The sequence below is a fragment of the Ctenopharyngodon idella genome, chromosome 12 (genome assembly GCF_019924925.1).
Source record: "Ctenopharyngodon idella isolate HZGC_01 chromosome 12, HZGC01, whole genome shotgun sequence".
NCBI classification, from domain to species: domain Eukaryota; kingdom Metazoa; phylum Chordata; class Actinopteri; order Cypriniformes; family Xenocyprididae; genus Ctenopharyngodon; species Ctenopharyngodon idella.
Window position 1 is genome coordinate 25,422,860 of NC_067231.1, and position 19,816 is coordinate 25,442,675.

At 36.3% G+C, this 19,816-nt stretch overlaps 1 protein-coding gene and 1 long non-coding RNA gene across 2 annotated transcripts in view; one reads left to right on the forward strand and one right to left on the reverse strand.

Annotated features, from left to right (window-relative positions):
• The window catches only part of LOC127523514 (cadherin-10), a 56,289-nt gene extending 43,278 nt beyond the window's left edge, over positions 1-13,011 (forward strand). Inside the window, exons 10-12 of the mRNA XM_051914283.1 lie at positions 152-260; positions 1,719-1,970; positions 11,825-13,011. Coding sequence (XP_051770243.1) covers positions 152-260; positions 1,719-1,970; positions 11,825-12,315 — 852 coding nt within the window. The 3' untranslated portion in view covers positions 12,316-13,011. The remainder of the gene's footprint in view (positions 1-151; positions 261-1,718; positions 1,971-11,824) is intronic.
• Positions 13,012-13,392: 381 nt separating this feature from the next.
• The window catches only part of LOC127523515 (uncharacterized), a 39,263-nt gene continuing 32,839 nt past the window's right edge, over positions 13,393-19,816 (reverse strand). The window contains exon 8 of the long non-coding RNA XR_007932887.1: positions 13,393-15,240. This is a non-coding gene — a long non-coding RNA (uncharacterized LOC127523515). The remainder of the gene's footprint in view (positions 15,241-19,816) is intronic.

A 19,816-nucleotide genomic window follows, 5' to 3' on the forward strand; every position in this document is an offset into this window, starting at 1 on the left:
ATTGTTTCTCGCAAATATTTTACTGAACGCTTCTGCTTGCTTTGTTTGTTCTACTGTTCTATAGAACTTTAGCGCGACATTAATGACTGTAATTCTACAGTTCTATTTTAAGTTGAATGAAGTGAATAATCTTAGCTTATTATGTTTCCAGCTCATCCAGACCATAAGTGCTGTGGACACCGATGAACCTCTTGTCGGGCACAAGTTTGTTTTCAGTCTAAGCACCATCAATCCAAACTTCACCATCTTCGATAATGAAGGTAATTCACTGGAAGCCTGTTTCTACATCAGAGTAACAAAATCTCACATTGACCTGTTTTAATTAAGTTTAAAATAAGAAAAACAATGTAAAGCTTGCAATTTCCAATATAACTTCAAAGGGATAGTTTACGCAAAAATGACAATTTTGTCATCATTTACTTACCCTCAAGTTGTTCCAAACCTGTATGAGTTTTTTTTTTCTTTTGCTGAACACAAAAGAAGATATTTTGAAGAATGTTGGTAAGCAAACAGTTGACTTCCATGGTAGGAACAAAAATACTATGGAAGTCAATGGTTACTGCCAACTGTCTGGTTACCAGCATACTTTAATAGAAATAAAGTCACCATTATGAGAAATAAATTTGAACTTGAAAGAAATTAAGTCACATATGTGATATAAAAGGCAGAATTAAGAGGAAAAATAGTTACCTTTTTATTTACCAGTGGCAAATGGGGTTGATTTTTTTTGGACAATTTTGGAAAATTATGTCATTTATTACTCACCCTCATGTCGTTCTACACCCGTAAGACCTTCGTTCATCTTCGGAACACAAATTAAGATATTTTTGATGACATCTGATGGCTCAGTGAGACCTCCATTGCCAGCAATGCCACCGAATTCTCAACACTGCTTCGAAGCTTTACGAATCATTTGATACGAATCAGTTGTTTGGAGCGCCTAAGTCACACGATTTCAGCAGTTTGGCAGTTTGATACGTGATCCGAATCACTGATTCGAAACAAAAGATTCATAAAGATTTGAAGCAGTGTTTTGAAACTGGCCATCACTAGATATTGTTGAAAAGTCATTATTTTGTTTTTTTGGCACACAAAAAGTATTCTCGTCGCTTTATAATATTAAGGTAGAACCCCTGTACTCACATGAACTGTTTTAAATATGTTTTGAGTACCTTTCTGGATCTTGAGAAGTTCTGTGGCATTGCTGGCACCCTCACTGAACCATCGGATTTCATCAAAAATATCTTAATTTGTGTTCCGAAGATGAACAAAGGTCTTACGGGTGTAGAACGACATGAGGGTGAGTAATAAATGACATTATTTTCATTTTTGGGTGATCTAAACCTTAATTAAAAACAGTCATTATTTTTGCAATTCCATTTGGTGCCACTAGAGGCACACTTTACCTTAATATTACTTACAACTCTTTATTGTTAATGTTTTTTGCTTGATAACAGTCTTAGAATAAGGTATAGAACCCTAAAGATGCACATCCATCATCCTGGTTCATTTGGTAGCAGACCTGCATTGCTGTCCCTTATGCAAACTGTAAACGGTTATTGTGTTTTAGTGTATTTCATATATTATTAATCATGATGCCAATGATGCAACAATTAAATTGCTAGCTAAAAACATAACTCAATATTTAAGCTTTGCAAACAACACCATCCATCACACAGTATCTCAATAACAGTCTTAATCTTGACATTGTTTTGTAGACAACACAGCGCGGATACTGACCCGCCGGGGCGGTTTCAACAGAAGAGAGATGAGCTCATACCTGCTGCCTGTCGTCATCTCAGACAATGATTACCCCATCCAGAGCAGCACCAGCACGCTGACGGTCCGTGTCTGCGCGTGTGACAGCCGTGGGAATGTGCAGACGTGCAGCACTGAAGCCCTGCTGCTCTCAGCCGGACTCAGCACTGGAGCCCTGGTGGCCATCTTACTCTGCATTTTAATACTACTGAGTAAGTGTTGATCCTGTAAATATACATAATTGGGACATGTTTAGCTATTTAAAAACATTTATACACCCCTGCATGGTGCCTCGCTGAACATGGTGCCTCTAGGCAGATGCCCAATTGCCCATATGGTTAATCCGGCCCTGTTTTAAGCCACCCTGAACACTACAGCCCTGTTTACTTGCATCATTTTTGTTTACTCTAATGTGTGATATGAAACCTCTAATCATATACAGTGCACTTTCTCAAAAGCATTTCATATAGACTATATCAATATCTATTTATCGGCAAAATACGGTATGCACTGATGCAACCACATTACAGAACAAACCCACCAAAAAGTACCAATACTGTGGCTCTGCAGCGCAATCAACAAAGCTCAAACAGAGATGAAAGAAATGTTTTGGAGCTGTTTCTTTTGTTTTACCTCTTTGGGTCATAAATGGGATGTTTCTGTGACTATATCTCCTATATCTCTGGGTTTCAGACTCAGAATAGGGTGTGTTTACTCGGAAAGTACTTTAATCAGTTCTGATGAGGAGGAGACTGTACTTTGGCACAGTGTTGTGATTGGCTGTGGACTTTAGAAGTGGCCACACATTATGTTCTACACGATCTGCAAACCTCTCTCAGAACTGGCTGGTTTATCACAGTCTTTGTTTACAAGTCTGAGTCCTAGTTTCTAAAGGGTATTTTAAAATCCGAAGAATTTTAATTTAATTTGACATAACAGTCAGAAGTTATTTTAACACTTCACAATAAGGCTCAATATGTGAAAGAAATAGTTCACTTCCAAATAATAATTTTCTGAAAATTTACTCAGCCCCATGTCATCCAAGATATTTATGTCTTTCTTTCTTCAGACGAAAAGAAATTATGGTTTTTGAGGTTAATATTTCAGGATTTTTCTCCATATAATGGACTTCAGCAGTTACCAACTGGTTGAAGGTCCAAATTGCAGTTTCATTGCAGCTTCAAAGGACTCTACATGATCCCAGCCGAGGAATAAGGGTCTTATCTAGCAAAACGATCTGACATTTTCTAAAAAAAATAAAAATGTATATACCTTTAGCCACAAATGCTCATCTTGCACTAGCTCTGAGATGCGCCACGCATTACATAATCACGTTGGAAAGGTCAGGCGTGACGTAGGCAGAAGTACCGCGGTACTTCATCCAACATATTTTTTTTTTTTTTTTTGTAAAGGCCTTTTGACTTAGGGTGTACTCACACTAGACGCTCTGAACCGAGCGTTTGACCCCCAAAGCCCAGTTCGTTTGACAAGTGTGATTGCTCCGTTCCGTGCCCGGGTGCGGTTCGTTTAGCCGGCCCTGGCCCGCTTGGAAGAGGTGGGCCAGAGCACGGTTCGCATTGCAGTGTGAGTGCTAACTGTGCCAGAGCACGGAGCAGTTACTATTTTTGTGTGCACTACTGTCATCATTATGACGGCGAACATCTTTATTACTACTTTGATAGTACACTTATCAATTCATGTAATTAATTCGAGTGTATTTGGGTTTATAACGGGTCTGATTCTCACCTTATTGTTGAACAGGAATTGTAGTTTGCAAGTAAAGCTGCAAATTCCTCCATTAACGTCAGCTGACTTCGTAATAATCCTCTGATACATGCTATTGAAAATCGCTGCGCGGCATAAATTATAAATAGCCTATATATTAGGCAGTATCTTAGAAGAAAGTGCATTTCTTCCTGTTTTCTTCCATTCAAAAAGTTCCATTGTATATGACGTAAGCGTGCTCCGGCCTGGAATGTTAAGTGCAGTGTGAGTGCGGGCCAGCGGGGGAGTGAGGAAGGGGGGGCAATCGGGCTCGGTTCAAGGCAACCGTGCCTAGTGTGAGTACACCCTTAGTCTTTGCACATTCGCTTTGTAAACACTTGCTCGGTACTTCCACCTACGTCACGCGTGACCTTTCCAACGTGATTACGTAATGCGTGAAAAAAAAGACCCTTATTCCTTGTCTGGGATCACGTAGAGCCCTTTGAAGCTGCACTGAAACTGCAATTTGGACCTTCAACCCGTTGGTAACTGTTGAAATCCACTATATGGAGAAAAATCCTGGAATGTTTTCCTTAAAAACCTTAACTTTTTTTCGACTAAAGAAAGAAAGACATGAACATCTTTGATGACATGGGGGTGAGTAAATTATCAGGAAATTTTAAATGAGAAGTGAACTAATCCTTTAAGGTCAAAAGTGGTACGATGGATGGATGGATGGATGGATGGATGGGGTACAGACAAATCGATAATGTAAACAGACAGACAATTGATAGCTTGAAAGATAGACAGATAATGTGGATAGATAGATAGATAGATAGATAGATAGATAGATAGATAGATAGATAGATTTGATAATATTTCTAGATCAACACTGTCTGTTTAATGCAATAAACTTTCTTATATTTAGTCACGATCTCAAAACAACACTAAAGATAAAACATATCTGTCCTGAGGACATGGGCCAAAAATAAACACTTGTAACATCTCAGCGATGCGTCTGGCGAGCAGAACATAATGTATCCTGACCTCTTGCCCTGCTATTCTGATGATGCAGCACAGTGTGGGCCATGCAGCATCCTTCTTGAGATGTTTATTTTGTTATTTATTCATTTTTATTTTGAATTTTCTCCAAATATTTCCTCCAGACAATAAAAAAAGTAGGGCACCCCATTAAGACATTACTGTAGGTGCTCTCTCTCTCTCTTTCTCTTTGCTTTTCTCAGAAAGTGCAGCAGTGTGGAAAAATAGCTTTCATTATTAAATGTATGCAATTGACAAAAAGGCCCTTTCTGTTCTTCTGAGGCTTAAGTAGGTCGCATGCTCCTTCTTGACGTCCTAAAACACCACTTGTGCAAGGTAATGCGGTATGAAAGCGCAGCCGGTTCTGAACAGCATGCGTCTGTGTTGTTTCTGCAGAGAAAAGGAAAAAATATGTTGTGCTTAAGTTAAAACATCCATCAATAAGTAATTGTTGAAACTGCTGGCGAGTGCATCTCTCAAGTCTCCAATCTATCCTGAGGCAATCCATCATCGTTCAGCATTTTCTACTATCTGGGAAAGGGATAAATGGAATATTTTAAGGGGCTTCAGGTAGACTTAGCTATCAGTTATTCATGCTGGCCAAAATGGTTTATACAAATTAAAGACATACCATCTATTTTGCAATAAAATAGCAATACTGTAGGTAAACATATGCCTCGACAGTTCAGGGCTGTTTTGGGAGTAAAAGGGGGACCAACACAATATTAGGAAGGTGGTCATAATGTTATGCCTGATCGGTGTAAGTACAATGTACTTACTTTTTTGATCCAAGTACATAGTTAAAGACACTTAAAGGGTTAATTCACCCAAAAATTAATTACTCACCCTCATGTCATCCCAAACCCGTTGTCTTCGGAACACAAATTAAGATATTTTTGATGAAATCCAAGGGTATCTGATCCACACATAGGCAGCAATGACATTGCACCTTTTGAGGTCCAGAAAGGTACTAAAGACATCGTTAAAACAGTCGACGTGACTACAGTGGTTCAACCTTAATGTTATGAAGTGACGAGAATACTTTTTGTGCACAAAAACAAAACAAAAATAACAACTTTATTCAACAAATTTGTCTCTCCCCTGTCAAACTGCTATGCTATTGTCATTGCAGAGCTTCAGTGTTTACGTCCGAATGGCAGCTCAGTATTGGCCGGCTCTGGTTACGTGAGCAGCACAACGCATACGTGTGATGCTGATGCAGGAGCCGGACAATACTGAGCCCACGTTCAGACATAAACACTGAAGCTCTGCAATGAAAATAGCGACTGGCCGGTGCATGTATATATTTCATGTTGACTTTAAAGGTACAGTAAGAAAAACTGCCTGTTGAATTCAAAAGAATCAAAAAAATATGGTGCAAGAAACCTTGACTAACATTATAAGTGAAAATTAAGAACATGACCCCTTTAAATTCCCCCTAATATGTCTATATGTATACGTTTCTACCCATTACACAACACAGACAATTGCGCGCCGTGTGTTCAACCACTTCTGCCATCTCATATTCTGCTGTTCCCCTGCGCAGGCACCGTCTAGTCCACCACTGATCCTCTCTGGGCAAACTTAATATGGATACTTTCCCCTTTATCCTTCTCCATTTTCAGTATCTTCCCCTAAACCCGTTTGCTGGCGCTGAGTGGACAGGTTACTGAGGACAGATCCTTTCCAGAACAAACTATTGCATCTTTCTGCTATTCTCTTTCTCTCTTTTTTTCTCAGGCTCTTGCTCTCTGTTTGCCCCTCATTTTACATTCTTTCTGTTAGACCCTTTTCTAAAGAGCTGGCTAATGCAAACCCCAGAATATACACTGTAAGAGGAAGTAGCTGGTTTACGCGGCCGGAGCGAGAAATATCCGCATCCAGCCCACACTCTTTCACCACCATTTCCCTTCCAGATCACAGAATGAGCCCTGCACACACCACAGGCCCCCAGGCTGGGCAGAACACAGCATGTTGCCCCCCACCGTTCCTTCTTCATAATTAACACCTGAGTGGGAGGCAGGGGCGAGCTCTCCGATTACCTGCTGGGAGGAGAGAGCAGCCAGTGAACAGGAAAAACAAGCTGCAAACTACAGCACCTGTTCCCTTTTTAAGACCATAATTCCCTCTTCTCATCTTTATAGCTCAACATATGAACATCATGTGAAGATTTCAGCAAACAGTTGTAGCACGTTTGCATGTGGAATTTCAGAACAAAAACCTGTGCCTTAAACAGTGTTGCCTGATTTTTGCACAATTTATAAAAAAATACATCTCATATCGTTATTTTTTTTTCCTTGGAAAAAAAAAAGGAAAATACTAAATCAAATATTCTATGTAAATGAATTGTTTCGACAAAAATAAAATAAATAAACAAATAAATATCAGTATCCCAGTCAAAGAAATATCAAACTGCAATTTATATTGCTATGAATTATAATTAGGCCTATAATTTATAATGATATCAGACATCTAATTTAAAATGAATGGATTGAATTTGTTTAACTTAATTATGCTTGATTATGTTTCACCTAATTTGTGAAATATAATTGATTGGATTATTAAATAACTCCATGAATTATGAATTATTAAATAAAAAAAACAAAAAAACAACAACAATAGGCATCTTATCTTAGGGGCCTTTTCATTTCTAAATTTCCAATAAATAAATAAAATAATTAAAAAAATTATTATTGTTGTTGTTACGGTGCTCAGCATAAATGAGTACACCCCCTTTGATAAGTTTCATTTTAAACAATATCTCAATGAACACAAAAACAATTTCCAAAATGTTGACAAGACTAAGTTTAATATAACATCTGTTTAACTTATAACATGAAAATAAGGTTAATATAACTTAGAGAACAAAATTTTACAAATTAGGGTGATGCAAAAATGAGTACACCCCACTGAAAGTCTCTGGAGCAGAGCTAAATTTTAGACTACAAATGTCTAATTTAACAAGAATTCAACCACAGGTGAGTCTAATTATTCATTTCACAGGTGTCCAGCAGACAGTTGACTATAAAAGGGGGTTAAAACCCCTTCCCATTTCATGCTGTCAGCAATGGCACCACATGGAAGAGAAATGTCACAAGACCTGAGAAAGAAAATAATTTCTTTACGCCAGAAAAGTGAAGACTACAAGAAGATCAGCAAAGCTTTACTTAGTCAGAATACTGTAGCAAAAGTGATACAAAAATGTAAAAAAGATGGAACTGCAACCATCTCACAGAGACGTCCAGGTCGTCCACGGAAGTTAACACCTTGACAGGAGCGTCTTATGATGAGAAGGGTTGAAGAAAAACGGCATGCAAGTTCACTGCAGTTATCTAAAGAAGTAGAAAGCCAAACTGGGGTGACTATTTCCCGTGACACAATACGGCGTACACTGCAAAGGATTGTGTGCCGTCCACGAAAGAAGCCTCTCCTAAAGCCCAGGCACAAAAAAGCCCACCTAGAGTTTGCCAGGGCCCATGCTGACAAAGATGAAGACTACTGGGACTCTATACTCTGGAGTGATGAGACCAAGATAAATGTTTTTGGAACTGATGGCTTCAAAACTGTGTGGCGTCACAAAGGTGAGGAATACAAAGAAAAATGCATGGTGCCTACAGTGAAACATGGTGGTGTCAGTGTCCTTATGTGGGGCTGCATGAGTGCTGCTGGTGTCGGGAGCTGCATTTCATTGATGGCATCATGAATTCACAGATGTACTGCTCTATACTGAAAGAGAAGATGCTACCATCACTCCGTGCCCTTGGTCGTCGTGCACTTTTCCAACATGACAATGATCCTAAACAAATTTCTGAAGAAGAACAAGGTGAAAGTGATTCAGTGGCCAAGTACGTCTCCTGATCTGAACCCAATCGAACACCTATGGGGAATTCTGAAGAGACAAGTTGAGCATCACTCTCCATCCAGCATCCAGTCTCTAAAAGAGGTCATTCTTGAAGAATGGAAAAAGACAGATGTTGCAAAATGTCACCAACTTGTTCATTCCATGCCTAGAAGACTTGGTGCTGTCAAATCATGGAGGCCATACAAAGTACTAGATGTAGTAGTTTTTGTTGTGGGGTGTACTCATTTTTGCATCACCCTAATTTGAGTAAAACTGAAAAAAAAATTTCTCTATATATTATTAACCTTACTTTCATGTTATAAGTTAAACAGATGTTATATAAAACTTAGTATTGTCAACATTTTGGAAACTGTTTTTGTGTTCATTGATATTGTTTAAAATGTTACTTTTCAAAGGGGGTGTACTCATTTACACTGAGCACTGTATTTAACATTATTAATAAATATTAATAATAATAGTAATTATTATTATTATTATTATTTTATCATTATCATCTCTCCATGCATTGACTCAATAAATAAATAAAAAATGTCTTACTGCGAGTGCTTTACATATGTGCCCTTTGGAACCTTCCAAATGATGAATTATTAAATAAAAATATAATAGAAATATAAAAAAAATCTAAATACCAACAACAATAGGCATATTATCCCTATTTTCATTTTCAATAAATAAATAAATAAAACCATTAAGTAAAATGACACGTATTATTGTTATTATTATTTATCATTATTTTTGATTCTCTATGCACTTTTTCAAAAAAAATAAAAATTAAATAAAAATGTCTTACTGCGGTGCTTTACATATGTGCCTTTTGGAACCTTCCGAATTATGAATTATTAAATAAAAATATAACATAAATATAAAAATTTTAAAATAAAATTTTAAAATTTTTATTTTTAAATAAAAATACCAACAAGAATAGGCATCTTATCCCAGGGGTCTTTTCATTTTTAAAAAATAAATAAATAAAATATTATTATTAATTATTATTATTTCTCCATGTACTTCCTCAAAAAAATAAAAATTATATAAAAAAGTTTTACTGCAGTGCTTTAAATATGTGCCCTTTGGAACCTTCCAAATGATGAATTATTAAATAAAAATATAATATAAATATACAAATTTTAAAATAAAAATACCAACAACAATAGGCATCTTATCCTGGGGGTATTTTCGTTTTCAATAAATCCAATTATTATTATTATTGTTTAATATTATTATTAAATAATAATGATAATAATAATTATTATTATTAATTATTATTTATTGTTATTTCTCCATGCACTACCTCAAAAAAAAAAAAAAATAGATAAAAATAAAAATTAAATAAAAATGTCTTTCTGCGGTGCTTTACATATTTGCCCTTTGGAACCTTCCGAATTTGTAATGCATGAGAGAAGAATGCAAGGTCTCTTTTATTTCTTACACAATTTTAAAACTGCAAGGTGATTGCTCCAGGCAGTACTAAGTCTTTATCTGCATTACAGTGGGTCTCTCTCTTCTGTATTCATGAGCACCTTAAGCGCATGGCACCTTTTGAAACACACTCCTCTGTATCTTGAGCTAAGCTCTGTGTGTAGTGCTGTGCGCTGCTCACTGGGTTCTTATCTGGGTGCTCTGCTTTAGCCATCCAAGAACAGCCTGTGATTCTCCGGCAGTCCTTTCTTCTCGCTGCAGTGATTGAGATTATGCACGCTTTCTCTATCTGTTTCTCTGAGCAGCCACAAACTAGCTCGTCTGCTTTTTTTAGCTGACTCAGTGCTTCTGTTTTCAGTGACTGTGACAATTTCATTGTCCTAGGCATCGATTGTCTGGGCTCTCGCTGATTGAATTAACTAGTAAACTTAATCATAAGGTCTCACTCTTTGGTGTGTATCTTGCATGTTGCCACAGAAATTGTACTCTGTATCTGTTTACAATGGAACAGCAAAAGAAACTGTTTTTTGTTTGTTTATTTGTTTGTTTGTTTTTAGTTGTGAGCATGCAGTGCCAAATGAATTATGGGGAAACTACTTTCAAACTGTTGCTAGTTAGTTATTTCAAGTAGCTCAGCTACAAGCAACTAAAAGTATCTTCTTTTTAAATTTAAATCCATTACATAATATAACAATATATGATGCAAATAATTACATATCATATTTACATACATACAATTATATAATTTATCATTTGTTCAGAGCTATATTGTTCGGATACATCTAGTTTAGGAACAAAGGCATTTAAATCAATATTTTCCTGTAAAAAAGCAGATAAATTCTGTATATAGATATTTTAAAGAACCGTTAATGCCAAAAACAGTTCTATATAAGGAGAAATGTCTGAAATGACTGCATAATTCTTTCATGTTTAATGGGTTGTTTAGATTTTTTCTAGCTGCTTAATTTTGCCTATATGAGCGCCTGACAAAACATAGAAGAGTGTAAAGAAATGATCTGTAATTTAAAAATATAGAATTGAAAATAGCATTTGAATTTGTTTTCTTATAATACATAGTATTTAAATTGAAATGAAATAAAAACAATAAATGTGCTAAAAGTGGCATGTTAAAGGGTTAATTCACACTAAAATAAAAAAATTCTGTCATTTATTACTCGCCCTCATGTCGTTCCACACCCGCAAGACCTTCGTTCATCTTCAGAACACAAATTAATATATTTTTAATGAAATCTGAGAGGTTTATGACTCATCCTTAGACAACAATATAATCAACACTTCCAAGGGCCAGAAAGGTACTAAAGACATGACTGCAGTGGTTCAACCTTCATTTTATGAAGTGATGAGAATACTTTTTGTGCACAAAAAAACAAAACAAAAATAACGACTTTATTCAACAATCTCTTCTGTTCCCTGTCATTATCCTTACGCAGTTGACACAGTCAGCAGAGTGAAGGCTTCCGTATTTATGTCCAAATACCAGCTCAGTATTTGTTGACGTGAGCAGCACGACGCATGTGTGTGATGCTGACGCAGGAGCCGGCTAATAACGAGTCGACGTTCTGACGTAGAACCTGGAAGCGCTGGACATTAACAAATGAGAGAATGACACAGAAGATATTGTTGAATAAAGTCATTATTTTTGTTTTGTTTTTGAACCACTACAGTAACGTCGACAGTTTTAACGACATCTTTAGTACCTTTCTGGACCTTGAAAGTGTTGGTTTCATGTCATGTACCTCTCGCATTTCATCAAAAATATCTTAATTTGTGTTCTGAAGGTCTTACGGGTGTGGAATGACACAAGAGTGAGTAATTAATGACAGAATTTTCATTTTTGGGTGAACTAACCCTTTAAGACAAATGATCCTGCCAAACCTGTAGGAAGCACTGCTTTGCCTCTGTAGTTAGTGTCAGGTGTCTCGGTGACATTCAGAAAGCATGACTATCACACAGCTTTGTTCAGCTTGATTTGCACCATGCTGATGATATGATTTTGTTCGTCTGCCTCTGTCTCCATAGTGATTGTGGTATTGTTTGCGGCCCTGCGGCGACAAAAGAAAAAGGAGCCCCTGATCATCTCAAAGGAAGACGTCAGGGACAACGTGGTCAGCTACAACGACGAGGGCGGCGGAGAAGAAGACACGCAGGCCTTTGACATCGGAACTCTGCGGAACCCCGAGGTCATTGATACCAACAAGCTCCGCCGGGACATAATGCCCGAAATGCTGTTCCCCTTCCGCCGCACCTCTCCCATCAAAGACAACACGGATGTGAGAGACTTTATCAACGGACGGCTGCACGAAAACGACTCGGATCCCACAGCGCCCCCTTATGACTCCTTGGCTACCTACGCCTACGAAGGCAACGGCTCTTTGGCGGAGTCTCTGAGTTCTCTGGAATCAGCCGCCACCGAAGGCGACCAGGAGTTTGAGTATCTGAGTCACTGGGGTCCACAGTTCAAAAAACTGGCGGATATGTATATAGGGCAGGAGTCCCAGAGAGAGACTTAAAGCGGATATGCAACACAGCACACTTAAATATATCTCAGAGCACTAAATTAACACATACATACTGAATCTCCCTCTGTTCTCTGCTGTGTAACGCATATAGACGAATCAACGAAGACTTGAACATTGCGCTCAACTACTGGGAACTCTCTCTTCTCTTTAACTTCTTTGTCTACTTTAACTTTGTCTTCTTCTACTTCTGGTCTTTCTCAGCCTCTCTCTCTCTCTCTTTCTTTCTTTCCTCCCCAAAAGAATCAGTAAAGATGCCTTTTAAGATTAGGGATTTGTTGTAATCAATGGTGTGGACAATGTGTTTTATAACCAAGGTGAGTGATAGTAGCTTTCTACACTATCGATGTTTATGGCTAAAAAAACACAAAAATAATAATAAAAAAAGCTTAGCTTTTATTGCAGACCAAGTCTAAAATAGGTGCAGTATGTGTATAATGTTTTACAAAGTATGATCATTATGTAAACTACTTGATATCTCTGTTTATGAGGCAGTTTTCCTGTGGAAGGTTTATATGGGTTCTGTCATACTGTGGATTCATTTCAGAACATAGAGTTAGAGCTGTACAATGAATTGTGTACTTGTAGAATATCGGTCATTCTGTTCATGTTGTTCGAATGCTGTCGCATTGTTTTATACAGTATTTATATTTTTATACTTATTTTGATAATAAAGTTTTTAAAATCTTTTCTCTTTATGGTTCGTTCTTAATTTAAAGCTGCATTGGATTAAACATTTTGTAATATAATTTTCAAACAAATGTTTGCGCGCACACACACACACGTTTGTTATTATATTAGTGAGGCCATTGCAAAGACTTACATTGATTTTATATCAGGTTAATGATATTTTCTCTGACCTAAACCAACCCCTACCCCTAAAAATAACCCTCACAGAAACGTGCAAAACACCAGATTTGTTTTGGCCGATTTATAATCCTATTCAACTAGTGAGGAAAGGTAAACTTAATACATTTTTACACACAAAAGCACACACACACACACACATAATACACATATGGGTCAGTGACGAATAAGGTTTTGAAGTGTAAAAAAACATAATGGAGATAATTAATTTTGACGTTTTATTAAGTGTTAACAATGAGATTGTTGTTTTTATAATCAGTTAACACTGTTTTTGTCATTTTTTACAAGATGGACAAAATTTGTCACCAAAAATGTAATTCGGTTTAACCAAAATTTCAGTTTTACAGAATGACATTTTTGATTATCTGGGATGACAATATTTTCAAACAATGCTAACAGGCTGATATCTAGCTAGCTAGACAATCAAAAGACGATCAAACATTTTATATTTAGTACAAGTTTAAAATATTACAACATTTTCCAAGTTTTATAGCGGTTGCACCAAATGACCTGATGTTTCGGGATATGCGTATGAGCAAGTGAAAACATGAATTTTTCAAATAGTTAAGAGAGAGTTAGTTACTTTGCTTCACAACCATGTGGTCCTTTGCAGGTGTCTGAATGATGTCACATCCTGTCACATGATACTGACCGCATGACTTGATCCAAAATGGTCCCTTTACATTGGTTACTCCGAATGACATCAATGAAATTCATTTTTCCGGACATTCTTTCTCATAACAAAGCAATGACTTGTACACATAATTTTAATACCATTGTGCACTATGTTGATATATGATGTTATAAAATCATGCCAGAATAAAAAAATATATACATTTATTACATTTTAAGATATTTTAATCACAAATGAAATGGCTGTATTGGCCTTTGGACGGTTAAACCCAATGACCTTTTGACACTTCAAAACCTTTAAAATACCTTTATATGTAGCAAAATATAATTAAAGCCTATCTATCTATCTATCTATCTATCTATCTATCTATCTATCCATCCATCCATCCATCCATCCATCCATCCAAATTACAAATTCCCAACTATGGGTGATAAGTTTGTGTTCAACAACAACTTACATAAAAATAACTGTACCTGAATACTAATGCAATCATGTTGGCTACATACAAAAAAGTTCCTTCTCTTGAATCAGCTGTCCTTGAACCTCAGTTCAAAACAGTTCATCTCTTCTGCTCCCCTCAATAAAAAATGAAGGAAAACTGAAGTCATTAACTAATTAACCAATAGAGGGGCTGTCATTCCAACTCAGCTAATGATAGTTTAAAGTTATAAAGGCATATTTTAAAGTGTACTGCAGTGTCAATATGGCCTGCTGCATTTAATTAAGGGTTTGATGGATTACGACACACTAATTATCAAAAATGTAGCTGCAGTCTGTGGCTTTATAGTCTAAATGAAGTGTTCCTTCAAACCAAAGCTTTTCCATTCAGGACATGAGCATGTTATGTAGATTGTTTTTTAAAAAAAAAAATGAAATAAAAAAATTCTGATGTTGTTATTCTGATATTAGTTTGTCCACAGGCAGAACCGCAGCATGTCTGTTCTCATTCGAGTGTAAAGGCCTTTGGTTGCAGTCATGGCCAAGCTGAGGTAGAGTATAATTGGCATTTTATTTCATTAACTCTAGACCGCTATTACACGGGTAAGGTTAACGGAGAAATAAGCATCTATTAGGACTGACGCTGCCCTCTTTTCCATCCTGACCTTGAATAGCTCAATAATAATAATCGTTCTTTTGACAATGTAACTATTACAGTCTTTTCTTAATGCCACAGCATTTCTCATTTTCCGCCTTCCCTCGGAGGAATTGTAAAATTTGTGACCTTCCTTTCCAATGATAGGCAGCAGCTCCCAGTGTATATAGAAATTGGTGCTGAAAAGGAAAAAAAAAAAATTAAAACACTCTGCACACAGTCACTGTCTATTAAATGAAAAAAAAGTTGCAAAGCACTCATCTTTTTCTATACGCTGCTACTAGGTCCATAGTATTTGTGTAGGTAACTTCACAACAAAACAAATCTGAAGAAAAAAAGAAAAAAAAAACAACTCATTAAAAGACAAAAGACTGCTATTCCACAGTTGCACGTGACAAAGTAATTGCGAAGACTAGGAGAACATTAAACTGCTGAGAGAGGCAGAAGCAGGAATGAAGACATTTTGCTTGTGCCTGCACAAGTTACCGAGTCATACGTTTGGTGGAACCTTTTATCTTTCCATTCTAAAACATTGTTCAGAGTATTCACCTCCCCCAATCCCCTCATGTGAGTCTCAACCCTCACTTCAAATACAAGGGAAATTGCTTAAAAGGCAGAAAAGTTTATTAGGAAATGCATTACTTCAAGTTTGAAGCTCTTTAGACAAAAGAGATGTTCTATAAAAGACTATGATGTTATTTAAATGAAGAACAATGTCTGGAGGCCGGTGTGCTGTTCTGCAGTCAGATTAGAGGCCGCTGAAGCATTGCAGTGTATGAAGGTTGATCTTGGATCAGCTACAAATAATCATGTTCATGAGGGTATTAAAATCAAAGGGTTAATCTAGATTAGTACATGTGAGGGTGGTGATTGCAATGGTTAAGTCTAACACTGCCAAACAAAGCTTTGTGTGTTCAGCCTCAAGTAGGGGTGACCCAGAAACATCACAGTCCTGCCATGCCACTGCGCCCTTGAGCAAGGCACTTAACCCTACAACACTCCACAGAGACAGTCCCTCAAATTAGTGCTCTGTAAGTCACTATGGATGAAATTTGTCTGCTAAACGGCAAGCAACCTCAATATTCCCAAAATGCACAACCAATTGTGTGTCTTTTCATTGGATATTTAATTAAAAGTACGCAATGTTGAATATCATGCTCAGATTTATAGTAAATAAACAGCATGCCGTTAGCAGTTGTTTTTCTCCAAAGTGAATTATAGTACACTAATTACAGAGACAGACCCCTGAAGCGACCGGAGGTTAGATGCCTTGATCAAGGGCACAATGGTAATTGCTCATGGACCATTCCTTGATAGGTTCATATCAGCAATTTCCTTTTACCCACAACACAAAACCATTCCCTATAGCACTGGTCCAAAAGGTCGTTATATATAAAGCAACCTTTTGAACTCAGGTGTGTTTACTTCAAAACTGAATAAAATAACTAAACCATAAAATAAAGTAATACTAATTTAAATAATAATAACAAATACGTTCATATAATTATTTTATTGTTGGTTATTATGTATTTTCATTTTTATTATTTAATTATAAATATAAATAAATACAAATTATAAATAAAATACAAAAAATAACATGTATTATTATTATTTTGTATTAGTTAATTTTTATTATTTAAAGGGTTAGTTCACCCAAAAATTATGTAATTTATTACTGACTCTCAAAAGATTCGAAGCAGTGTTTTGAAATCGGCCATCACTAGATATCGTTGAAAAGTCGTTATTTTGTTTTTTTGGCACACGAAAAGTATCCTCGTCGCTTAATAATATTAAGATTGAACCACTGTACTCACATGAACTGTTTTAAATATGTTTTGAGTACCTTTCTGGATCTTGAGAAGTTCGGTGGCATTGCTGTCAATGGAGGCCTCGCTGAGCCATCGGATTTCATCAAAAATATCTTAATTTGTGATCCGAAGATGAACGAAGATCTTACGGGTGTAGAAAGACATGAGGGTGAGTAATAAATGACATTATTTTCATTTTTGGGTGAACTAACCGTTTAAGACAACACTCTACAGGTGAATAGGGTCCATATTTGACACAATTATTTTGCTTTACAAGCTTTGTGAAATGTTATGCAAATGAGACATTGTTTAATTAAATATGCGCCAATTTGCATACCTTTCCAGAACAAAAGTCTGAACATTGGATAAAGGCAGGTTCAAAATTCTTGTATCATTTTGTTGACATATTAGAGTTAAAGGTTTTTACAGATGAGATTTGAGATTTCTCTGTTTATCACTCTTTTTCATCACTCTTTGGATCAGGAAATATTGTCAACAGCCAAACAGATATACCATATACACTGCCCGGCCAAAAAAAAAAAAAAAAAAAAAAAAAAAAATCGCTGTTTGGATTTTAATAGACAAATACTTTAGACTCTATGGATAGATCATTATTACAGTGATTTTCACATATGAATTGGCACCTCTGAGTCCTGACCTTAATTTTATTGAAAGTCTTTGGGATGTGCTGGAGGAGACTTTACAGAGTGCTCACCTCTTGTGTTGTCAATACAAGATCTTGACAAAAAGTTTATGCACCTCTTGATGGAAATAAATGTTATGTCATGTTATGTTATAAATGTTATTTCCATCAAGAGGTGCATCAATTTTTGATCAAGATCTTGTATTGACAATGCAAGAGGGGAGCACTCTATAAAGTCTCCTCCAGCACATCCCAAAGACTTTCAAGACTTTCTCTGAACCGTTCTTCATTTTAACCCTGATGAATATTGTCATTGTCATCCTGGAATATGGCCATGGTTGTTTAAAAAATGAAAAGCTACACACCATCTGCTAGGGTTAAAAGAATCGTTGCTAAACATAAAACATGCTAGAAACATAATAATCACATTAGAAACATAATAATCACTATTATAACGATTCATTCATAAATATATAGACATATATATCACCACGTTTTTAGGAATAAAATGTTATATAAATCAGGTAAATGTTATATGAACAAACCCCTGTGTAAAAACTTTCAGAATATAGATAGGAATAAAACTGTAAAGTTTGATGTATGTAAGTGCTGCTGAAGTGGAGATTTCTGGCTCAGTACATGAGAAAAAAAGTCATTTTGAGAAAACGGCCTTTAAAGATATTATTAAAGATATAATTACAATAAAGATATATATATATATATATATATATATATATATATAGTAACTGATATCTACAGAGGCAAATAGATAAAGTGCAATAAAATAAACACTTAAAAGTGTATTTTAGAGATATTTTCAGTTGGTTTTTACAAACAGTGAATATAAAAAGTCTACACACCCATTTTTTTTGTTTGTTTGTTTAAAACAAAGATGATTCAGGTCAAGTTAAGATGTGCCAAGCTGATAGACTCCTGTCCAAACAGACTGAATGCTGTAATAAAACCAAAGCAGTAAGGTTATGCACACTTATGCAGTGAGGTCATTTGAAGCTCTGGTTTTTCTCTCTTTTCTCAGAAATGTGTCACTTTGGTTGGTTGTAATTTTTACATGAATCACGCAAAAGATCTGACATGATTTATCCTTGTTTATTTTTTTACATCACAAAAACCAGCTGTTTTAACAGGGGTGTGTAGAGTTTTTATATCCAATGCAGAACACATGCAAATATAGTAACATACTTTTGGTCCTTTGGTCACTGTTGTATTCTTATTTTAAATCATGGACCCTTCAAAATATCCATGGACGGAGGTGCGGTTCTGCTGAGATTTCTATTGTGCAGGTGTGTAGAGGCATATTTTTTACAACTGCGAAACACTGGCCATCTCACATATATAGATTTCACTGTGAGGCAGAAGAGGGGATAATCATTTTCCTCCAACACTCACTCCACAACTCAATCTGAGCCGACAATGTAAATCTACCCTCACTCTACTTACAGTAATGCATGAAAAGTGTGGATATCACTAAATGAGATCCACTTTTCATTTGATCAATAGCTCCTGACCGGCCATTTGTGAAGATATTTTCTCTGCAATGCTACCATGCCGACTTCCATTTTAGCTCAGAAGGGTTCTTGTTTCTGCAGTCTCTAAAAAAACATAATCTCCCAGCAGTCATGGCTGAACGTTGAGAGTTACAGGCGAATGCAAAATATAGCCATTCCACAGAAGGAGCCACTTATCTATTGTATAGAATACCATCTCTCTCCCACATATTCTCCCACATACAGCATGTAGATCAATCAGAGAAACGCCTGAAGGATAAACATAATGAAATATACTGTCTAATTGTAATAGATAAATTACAAAAAAAAAAAGGTCTTTAAATCTTACTTTGTGTTTATTTTTTTTTCGTAAGTACACATATGCACTTATCATAAATAAATATCATGTTTTTTGCGGTTTATATAAAGATCATTACAATTACAACATACATTCATTACAATTTCTGTTGACCAAAACGATGGATGGATGGATGGATGGATGGATGGTGTACGGACAGACGATTGACAGACAGACTGATAGATTGAAAGATAGACAGACAATGTAAATGGATGGATGGATGGATGGATGGTGTACAGACAGACAACTGACAGACAGACCGACAGATTGAAAGATAGACAGACAATGTAAACAGATGGATGGATGGATGGATGGATGGAGTACAGACAGACGATTGACAGACAGACTGATAGATTGAAAGATAGACAGACAATGTATACAGACAGATGGATGGATGGAGGGATGGATGGATAGGTACAGACAGATCGATAATGTAAACAGACAGACGATAGATTGAAAGATTGAAAGACAGATAATGTAGACAGACATATGGATGGATGATGATGGATGGATGGATGGATGGATAGTGTACAGACAGACAACTGACAGACTGATAGATTGAAAGATAGACAGACAATGTATACAGA